The sequence below is a fragment of the Neoarius graeffei genome, chromosome 4, assembly GCF_027579695.1.
Source record: "Neoarius graeffei isolate fNeoGra1 chromosome 4, fNeoGra1.pri, whole genome shotgun sequence".
NCBI classification, from domain to species: Eukaryota; Metazoa; Chordata; class Actinopteri; order Siluriformes; family Ariidae; genus Neoarius; species Neoarius graeffei.
This window is the reverse complement of record NC_083572.1, coordinates 71,818,633-71,828,560: the sequence shown is the minus strand read 5'-3', so window position 1 is coordinate 71,828,560 and position 9,928 is coordinate 71,818,633. Positions and strand designations below refer to the sequence as shown.

The 9,928-nt window shown below is 46.6% G+C and overlaps 1 protein-coding gene across 7 annotated transcripts in view; it reads right to left on the bottom strand.

The window, feature by feature from the left end:
• Positions 1-1,741: 1,741 nt before the first annotated feature.
• The window catches only part of sfi1 (SFI1 centrin binding protein), a 46,966-nt gene continuing 38,779 nt past the window's right edge, over positions 1,742-9,928 (bottom strand). For 3 of the 7 annotated variants that reach the window (XM_060919613.1, XM_060919615.1, XM_060919619.1), the window contains 3 exons: positions 4,249-4,408; positions 4,049-4,151; positions 1,742-2,202 (listed from right to left, as the gene is read on the bottom strand). In XM_060919613.1, the coding sequence (XP_060775596.1) occupies positions 2,080-2,202; positions 4,049-4,151; positions 4,249-4,408 (386 nt within the window). In that variant the 3' untranslated portion in view covers positions 1,742-2,079. Of the gene's footprint in view, positions 2,203-4,048; positions 4,152-4,248; positions 4,409-9,928 lie in introns of those variants that run through there. The other 4 variants (XM_060919616.1, XM_060919617.1, XM_060919618.1 and 1 more) reach the window with 3 other exon arrangements.

Sequence of the window (9,928 nt, the reverse complement as noted above, 5' to 3'; positions counted from 1 at the left end):
AGATGCAGTTGAAATATAATACAATCCGGTATGGAAAGTAAAACATTAACTATAATAGACAATATATGGTGAGGAGCTTCTGAGAGAGCCCAGTTTTCCTCAGGGATCGCAGGAAGAAGTCTCTGCTGGCCCTTCTTCACCACCTCTCTGGTGTTCACTCCCCATGTCAGGTCCTCTGAGAGGTGAACACTGAGGTATTTGAAACTCCCCACCTGTTCCACCTCCTCTCCAGAGATCACCAGGCTGGCAGTTGTTTTAACCGGTCGTTTTCTGAAGTCAATGACAAGCTCCTTTGTTTTGTTGGAGAGTTCTGGCTCCAAGGCAAATCATTGTTATTTATTAACACACTCATTCAAATATGTGAACATTTTCCCACATAATCCAAGCCTAATAAGAAAGTATTAAAAATGTGCAGTTGTTTGTCTTCAGGACAGAGGACTTTTGTTCTTTCAGGTTTTTAGTAATGTTACAAGCTACAGTATTTTTTTTTTTTTTGGTATTACAATCTGGGCAGCACGGTGGTGCAGTGGCACTGTTGCCGGAGGCAAGAAGGTCCGGGTTCGAGCCCCGTGGCCGGCGAGGGCCTTTCTGTGTGGAGTTTGTATGTTCTCCCCGTGTCCGCGTGGGTTTCCTCCGGGTGCTCCGGTTTCCCCCGCAGTCCAAAGACATGCAGGTTAGGTTAACTGGTGACTCTAAATTGACCGTAGGTGTGAATGTGAGTGTGAATGGTTGTCTGTCTCTATGTGTCAGCCCTGTGATGACCTGGCGACTTGTCCAGGGTGTACCCTGCCTCTCGCCCATAGTCAGCTGGGATAGGCTCCAGCTTGCCTGCGACCCTGTAGAACAGGATAAGCTGCAGCAGATAATGGATGGATGGATATTACAATCTTCCACAGAAAACAAAGAGCCTGTTGAGGGAAAGACTGTTTATAGATGCTACAACATAAGGCATAACAGAAATAAACTTGTCACATAGACATTCTGCAACATTAAATTGTAATTACAAATGGTTAAAAGTGTGATCTGTTTTTGTTGGTAAATTGTTGTGGTACAAGAGGAATAAAACACTTTTGGATATGCTGTTATTGAATAATAATAACAACAACAACACTACCCAATTTTCAGATAACAGTATGCACAATTTTTTTTTTAATTCATTACTTATCTAACAATTTCATAACACAGTATAAATTATATTTTTTTAGGCCGAATTCTTTCCTTAAACATTATTTATACGTACATACAATGACTGGAAACTCAAGATGAGTGTTATGCAATAACTTTTAGCCTTGTGTTCATTGTGTCACTCAAGCATACCCGCAAACAGTGACGTTACTGAACTGGAAGTTGCACAACTCTACATATTCTTAACACTGACAGCCCCACACTCACTCAAATCAGCTTTTATTTACTGTATTTAGCAGTTCTATTTTGTTTCCATCTGCAGTTCCTATCTGTCTGGGACTGTAAGAGCCAGAGAGAAACAGGGCCCAAGTATCTGCTACCGAACCACTGTAAGGAAAAGAGATGTGTGTTTTTGGAGGGAATGGTATTCTGGGCTCTGAGCGCATGTGGAAGGAATCACTAGGTCACAGACATCTTGCTTCCAGCTTTTCCAAAACACATTGTGCTTATTAGCCAAGGTTTCTTTTTAATGGGAAGAACTGCAAAAACAGTGGAAGCCAGACCAACAGTACATGCACGTATTGATCAGACACATAGAAAGTAAGAAAATATACAGAAATATAAAAAGGACAATTTATTTACATAAAACTACACACAAAGATCTACAAATATAAAACTGTTTTTGTTACAAATAAATAAATAAATGGTAAGCATGAAAATATATAATACTTTCGGTTGCTGCTATTCCTACACTTGGCCTACATTTTTTGCAAAATACATCACCGTGTTTCCTGATAGTTTAAGTCTGACAGATAGCAAGAACTTAATTTGACATGACTCTCAAGGTTAATAGCTACAGGTTTCAAGCAATTCCTAATTCCTCAGCTTTATCTGATCCATTCAGGTAATCCAGAAGGGGTGCAAAACACAACAACATAAAAGAATGCATGACATCTATATTTTAACGTTGGCTCTCAGCAGCTGGCTTTCTATACTGCTGACTCTTGCAGCATGGCAGATCACGATGGGCTTCCGATCAGTCATTTTCTCAGACAGAGCAGAAATACGGATCTCTAGCTGGGGGGGAATTAATTATTCAAATCAGTCAAACTTGTATCATAGACACAAGGCGCATGTAAACACAATGTGAAACACTGGTTGACTGGAGAACCTGCCATCTGCAACAATAATACGCCTGACAGCTGTTATGCCCACAGGCAGATTTATGCTTAAACTGATCTCCCAAAAGAATGTGTGTTAAATGTAACCCAGAAGATTCTTATTTATGGTCATTCTGCATGGGGACCTAAAAGTTTTTACCTTTTCAAGTATTCTCCTGTGTTACAAATTGCACAATTTAAGTACATCAAATAACTGACATTTCTTTCTTTCTTACACAAAATTTTTAGTTAGAATGGAAAAACAAGCAGTGCAAGAGAATTGGTGGAGATGTGCAAAATAAATAGTCAATAGTCAATAATGATTAAAGGCTACTGTTCTAATGCAAACACATTGCATAACTGATACATCTGTATGACAAAAAATTCCTGAACACATACGTGCTACTCTATGGAAACCTGTACCCCAGGTCCAAAAAATGTCTTCCTGACTTGAAGTTAATATTTGCATTTTTTCAAAATGCATGTGTTAAGAACTGATGGACCAATTATAAACAGACCATAATCACTATATTCACTTGAACATGCTCACTTATAGACTGTGCGTGTATGAAACAGAGCATTAAGAGTTTTATAAAGTTCAGACTCTTGAATGATCTCATGAATCTCACCATTTCGTTTTTTGGGTTGGGCCAATAATGGTGTAGCTGTCAGACCGTTTGTGTTCAGTTCATTGCACATTTTATTTTGTGTATAATGTTACCTTTCCCATTTTATTTACCTGGGCAAATGTAGTAGGAACTGTTATGCATTGCAAGGATGAAACTTATTAGCAGGACATCTACCATTCAAGAGATTGCAGCCGCACCATTTGTATGAAGTTCATGTAGCCTAAGGTAAAGTATTACTCATAAATGTTAGCTGAATGTTCGTTTTACTCCCTTTTATCCCCCCCAGCATATAATATGGGGGGATATAGCTATTGCTCTGTCTGTCCGTCTGTAAAGATTTTAGTTTCTGGAGCATAACACAAAAACTATTAGGAATTTTTTCACAAAACCTAACAGTTATGTTAAGTGACTAGCGGAGTTGTGCCTTTTGACATTTTGGGATTTCTATGATTTTTATTTTTTCCGTATTTCCATGGCAACCAATTCAACTTAGGAAAATTTGGAGTGGGGTTTCATGTGGGGGCCGGGGGGTTATGTCATCTCCTCAGGACTCTTGTTGTTTATGTGGCCAATGAGGTATGTTGAAGTTTATTTAACGTAATTTGTGTTTATTTGTTGTGTATGTCGTTTGAATGTATGAACTTGTTTTTATGTTTTATTTTAGTTCTCATGGCCCAAGTCTACTGGTATGTGCTCGACATACAATAAACTGCTGGTAAAAAGGGAACTATTCGTGTCATGATTAAAACAGAAAGAGTTACAAATGGTGTTTTCTTTTATTCATCAAAATGACTGCTAACTTATCTGAATCACTGTTAACTGTGATATATTTATTATTTGCAACAAAATAAGTGTGACCTTTTTGAATGATATAAAAAAGGTCCTCTCACAATGAACCATGCATTTCTGCCATCTGTCTAAAGAATAAAATGCATCCATTTTGGGATGAACAGGCCTTAAAAAATAAAATAAAATAAAATAAAATAAAATAAATGGACCACCATCATCTGCCTGAATCAGGTCATTCTAACAGAAGAAACAAGTAAGGCACACTGAGAGGGTTGTTCTCATTTGACTCTCCTTCTGATTTTTGTAATGCTGACTAGAATACGGAAAGAAATGAGATGCAAATACCTCGCTTATTTCTTGTATAATGCTCTCTCTTTCTTCAGTATCTGCATCACTGCCTGTTGTCTGGAGCCAATTTCTCATCACTTTTTGAAGTTTGCGCCATGTCCTGTTTGTAAAGAGAGACAGATCTTTCACCAAAAAAAAATCTCGACACTAGCCAGAAGAATCATAGTACATTCAGTATGCACAGACACGGTACATACTGCAGCTGATTTCTGTCTTGCTGATATCTCTGCAGGTCGAGCCTGATATCATGGAGCTCCCTCTTCAGAGCTTCAGTAGGATCACTGCTTGTCTGCAAGAGCATGGGCTCTTCATTGTCATCATCTTCCGCATCCACAAAAACACTTTCACACACACCTGCTGGTTAGACACCCAGATGATACAAAAGAATTCAGAACAATTTTTTTATACAGTCCAGTAAACTAGGGATGTAGAAACAAACAAAATTTACTCATCTTTCTAAATATGACCTAATGTTTACTCACTTTTTAAAGTTTTTTTTTTTTGAGTAGTAGTCTCCACATTGTTTTGCTTCTTATTTGTTTAAAGTTAAACTCTACTTTATTGCAACACCTGGACATTCACTGCAGTCTGTACACATCACGTCACTGCCACACTTACAGTGTCTTGCAAAAGTATTCATCCCCCTTGGTATTTGGCCTGTTTTGTTGCATTATAAGCTGGAATCAAAATGGATTTTTGGAGGGTTAGCACCATTTGATTTACACAACATGCCTACCACTTTAAAGGTGCAAATTGTTGTTTTCTGGTGACACAAACAATAACTAAGATGAAAAAAACAACAACAGAAATCTGGAGTGTGCATAAGTATTCCGGCACCTCCTCGCGTCGGCGGGGTCCACCGCCGTGGGACTGGTCCCCTTCACCCTGACGAAGATGGGCCCGCAGGACGACCCCGAGGCCTTCCTCATGCTCTTTGAACAGGTTGCAGAGACCTCGGGGTGGCCAATAGAATAGAATAGAATAGAATAGAATAGAATAGAATAATCTTTATTGTCATTGTACCGGGAGATACAACGAAATTGAGGGTGCTCCCACAGAGCCACCATACACCAGAAAAATAAAATGCACATAAGAGACACAGAATATACAATAAAAAACGTCAGGGAATAAAAACGTCAGGGAGTTAATTATAGTCTCAAAATTGAGACATAAAATGTGCAATTTGCAGATAAAAAGCAATAAATATAAAGTACTTAAACAAGAAGCGGAGGTAGATTTGTTGGTTGTTGGGGTGGAGGTGTTTATGTGAGTCCGTTTGTGAGAGTGTGTGTGTGTGTATGTGTCCGTTGTTGTTGGCAGTCCTGATGGCCCATGGGAAGAAGCTGTTTGTCAGTCTGCTGGTGTGGGACTTTATTGACCTGAAGCGTCTCCCCGAGGGCAACAGATCAAACAGGGGGTGGGCAGGGTGTGAGGGGTCTCCTGTGATGGCCTTGGTTCTTCTGAGGCAGCAGGATGTGGAGATGTGTTCCAGGGTGGGCAGAGGGCAGCCGATGATTTTTTGGGCGGTGTTTATGACCCTCTGCACCGCCTTCCTATCCACAGCTGTGGACCCTGCGTACCAGACACCCAGACAGTACGTCAGCACGCTCTCCACAGAGGAGTGATAGAAGGCCAGCAGCAGCTTAGTGTCCAGGTTGTTCTTCCTGAGAACACGCAGAAAGTGCAGCCGCTGCTGAGCCTTCTTTACTAGGGCCCTGATGTTAAAAGTCCAGGTGTGGTCAGCGGAGATGTGGGTGCCCAGAAACTTGAAGGTGGTGACAGTTTCCACCCGTTCTCCATTTATGAGGAGGGGGGCGTGGTCCTGTCTTTTCTTCCTGAAGTCCATGATGAGTTCTTTTGTCTTTTGGACGTTCAGGGTCAGGTTGTTCTCTGAGCACCAGAGCGACAGTTTCTCTACCTCAGCCCTGTACGATGTCTCGTCCTCACCACAGATGAGTCCAACCACGGTGGTGTCATCCGCATATTTTATAATGTGGTTGGTTGGGTGGGTTGGAGAGCAGTCATGGGTGTACAGGGCGTAGAGTAGAGGGCTCAGGACACATCCTTGAGGGGACCCAGTGCTGAGTGTGAGTGTGGAGGAGTGGTGGGGACCGAGTCTTACAGTCTGTGGGCGACTCGTCAGGAAGTTTTTAATCCAGTTGCATATGGGGAGAGGGATCTGTAACTGCATGAGTTTGTTGAAGAGAATGTCCGGGATGATAGTATTAAACGCAGAGCTGTAGTCCACGTAGAGCATCCTCACATAGCTCTTCTTGTTCTCCAGGTGGCTCAGTGCTGTATGGAGTGTCAGGGCGATGGCATACTCCGTAGACCGATTTGCCCTGTATGCAAACTGGTGAGGGTCGAAGGAGGGAGGGAGGCAGTCTCTGATGTGCTGGGAGACCGATCGCTCTAAACACTTCATGATTACAGACGTCAGGGCTATTGGTCTGTAATCGTTGAGGCTATCTATGGCAGGTTTTTTGGGGATGGGGATGATGGTGGAGGCCTTCAGACATGTGGGGACGGTGGCATGTGTCAGGGAGAGGTTAAAGATCTTGGTGAGGATCCCTGCCAGTTGGTCTGCACATGCTTTAATCACCGCCCCTGGGATACCATCCGGACCAGCAGCTTTCCTGCGGTTCACTGCTCTCAGGTTTTTCCTCACCTCGTGTTCCAAGAGAGAAAGAGGTGGGGTGCTGGAATCAGGGGGAGGCAGTGATTGGAGGTTTGTGGTGGTGGTCTCAAACCGGGCAAAGAAGTTGTTCAGCTCCTCTGCCAGTGTGCTGCTGCTGGGGGAGGCGGGAGGGGTTTGGCCTTTGTAATTGGTTAGGGCCTGGATGCCCCTCCACATCTGTCGTGGGTTGTTGTCCTCCAGGTATCCCTCTATTTTCCTCTTGTAGGAGTCCTTGGCCTGTTTGATGCCCCTCCTCAGATCAGCTCTGGCGGTGCTGTAAAGAGCTCTGTCCCCCATCCTGAAGGCCGAGTTTCAGGCTCTGATCAGGGTCTGGACTTCATTTGTCATCCAGGGCTTCCTGTTTGGGAAGACCCGGATGCGTCTTTCCTCTGTGACGTGATGGAACTCTGTGATGGAACAACGCGCGGCGCGCCTCCTTCCCCTGCTAACGGGAGAGGCGCAGCTGGCCGCGGTACAGCTCCCTGCCGACCGCCGGCTGGCCTACGCGGACCTTCGCCAGGCCATCCTCCAGCATGTGGGGCGCACCCCCGAGCAACAACGGCAGCGCTTCCGCGTGTTGCGCTTGGAGGAAGTCGGCCGGCCGTTCGCGTTTGGCCAGCAACTCTGGGACGCCTGCGGGCGGTGGTTGAGGGCCGACAACCGCGACGCCGAGGGGATCATCGACCAGGTGGCGCTGGAGCAGTTCATCGCGCGTCTACCAGCCAGAGCTGCAGAGTGGGTCCAGTGCCACCGTCCAGCGTCGCTGGATCAGGCAATCGAGCTGGCGGAGGACCATTTGGCGGCTGTCCCGACGGCAGGACAGCAAACAACCTCTTCTCCCCTCTCCTCTCTCTCCCCCTCTCCTCCTGTGTCTCGTCCTCGCCCCGTTCCCCCACCCCAGCCGGCCTGCCGCACCCACGGTGCCCTCCCGTTCCTCCCGTCTGTGTCTGTCTCTCCCCCCCCTCAGGTGAGTGAGCCCCAGAGCACCAGTGCAGAGAGGGAGCCCGGGCTGGTTTGCTGGCGCTGCGGGGAGCCGGGCCACCTCCAACAGCAGTACTCAGTAATGGAGGTGGGCGCGGTGGTTCAGATCCCCGACGCGCCAGGAGCCGCCCTCGATCGGGCCGGAGCGTATCGCATACTGGTGAGTATCCAAGGGGATACGTATCAGGCGTTGGTGGATTCTGGTTGTAATCAGACCTCAATCCACCAAAGCCTGATGCAAGATGAGGCATTGGGGCACAATTGGTGAAGGTGTTGTGTGTGCACGGGGACGTTCACAGCTACCCTTTAGTGTCAGTTCACATTCTGTTTCGAGGGGAGAAATTTATAGTAAAGGCGGCGGTTAATCCTCGCCTCACCCACTCTATAATTTTGGGGACTGATTGGCCGGGATTTCGGGAATTAATGAGTCATTTAGTGAAGAGTGGGTCCTGCCATAGTTTAACAGGGGGAGGTCCCGGTGTCGCGTTGGCGGGAGCAGCTGTCACAGAGCCGTCTACGTCAGCTCCGCGTCAGAGTGAGGAGCCACCGGCCCCTCCTCTCGGGGAATTCCTCGCGGATTTCCCGTTAGAGCAGTCGCGAGACGAGACTCTGCGGCATGCATTTGACCAAGTGAGAGTAATCGATGGTCAAATGCTCCAGCCAAACGCCACCCTGTCCTTCCCCTACTTCGCGATTATGAAGGATAGATTATACCGAGTGACGCAGGACACTCAAACTAAAGAGCAAGTCACGCAGCTTTTGATTCCAAAAAGCCGCCAGGAATTGGTATTCCAGGCGGCTCACTTTAATCCCATGGCTGGACACTTAGGGCAGGATAAAACACTAGCCCGAATAATGGCCTGGTTCTATTGGCGAGGGATTCACGGCGATGTCCGTAGGTGGTGTACGGCATGCCGCGAATACCAGTTAGTAAATCCAGCGGCCATTCCAAAAGCGCCTTTGCGCCCTCTACCATTAATCAAGACCCCGTTCGAAAGAATTGGGATGGATCTCGTCAGGCCATTAGATCGGTCAGCACGAGGGTACCGCTTTATATTAGTTCTGGTGGACTATGCAACGCGATACCCGGAAGCAGTGCCGCTTCGCAATATCTCAGCACGCAGTATTGCGGAGGTGCTGTTCCGCGTTATCTCCCGAGTTGGAATCCCGAAAGAGATTCTGACTGATCAAGGCACCACGTTTATGTCACGTACACTAAAGGAACTGTATAGGTTGTTGGGTATTAAGCCGATCCGCACCAGCGTGTATCACCCACAAACGGACAGTTTAGTTGAACGGTTCAATCGCACCCTCAAAAATATAATTAAAAAATTCATAAGTGAGGACGCACGTAACTGGGATAAGTGGCTCGAACCCTTGTTGTTTTCAGTGTGAGAGGTCCCACAAGCCTCCATGGGGTTCTCCCCATTTGAATTATTATATGGGCATAAGCCGCGCGGCATTCTAGATGTGCTGCGGGAAAATTGGGAGGAAGGACCTTCACAAAGTAAAAATGAAATCCAATACGTTATTGACCTGCGCGCAAAACTCCACACACTCGCCCACCTAACCCAGGAGAATTTGCGGCAGGCCCAAGAACGACAAACCCGCCTGTACAACAAGGGTACGCGCATCAGGGAGTTCGCACCGGGAGATAAAGTACTTGTACTGTTGCCCACGTCGAGCTCTAAATTAATCGCCAGGTGGCAAGGACCCTTTGAGGTCACACGGCGAGTCGGGGACGTCGACTATGAGGTGAGGTGAACGGACAGGGGTGGGGCGTTACAGGTATACCACCTCAATCTGTTAAAACGTTGGAGCGAGGAGGTCCCCGTGGCGCTGGTGTTGGTGGTTCCTGAGAAGGCGGAGCTGGGGCCGGAGGTTCAAAAGGGAAAATTGGCATCACCCACCGCTCCGGTCCCCTGTGGAGCCCACCTCTCACCGACCCAGCTCGCGGAGGTCGCCCGGTTGCAAACAGAATTTTCTGACGTGTTCTCGCCCCTGCCCGGCCGCACCCACCTCATAGAACACCACATTGAGACGCCCCCGGGGGTGGTAGTGCGCAACCGCCCTTACAGACTGCCCGAACACAAGAAAAAGGTGGTTCAGGAAGAACTCGAGACCATGCTCGAGATGGGCATCGTCGAGGAGTCCCACAGTGGCTGGAGCAGCCCGGTGGTCTTGGTTCCCAAGGCTGACAGGTCGGTCCGGTTCTGTGT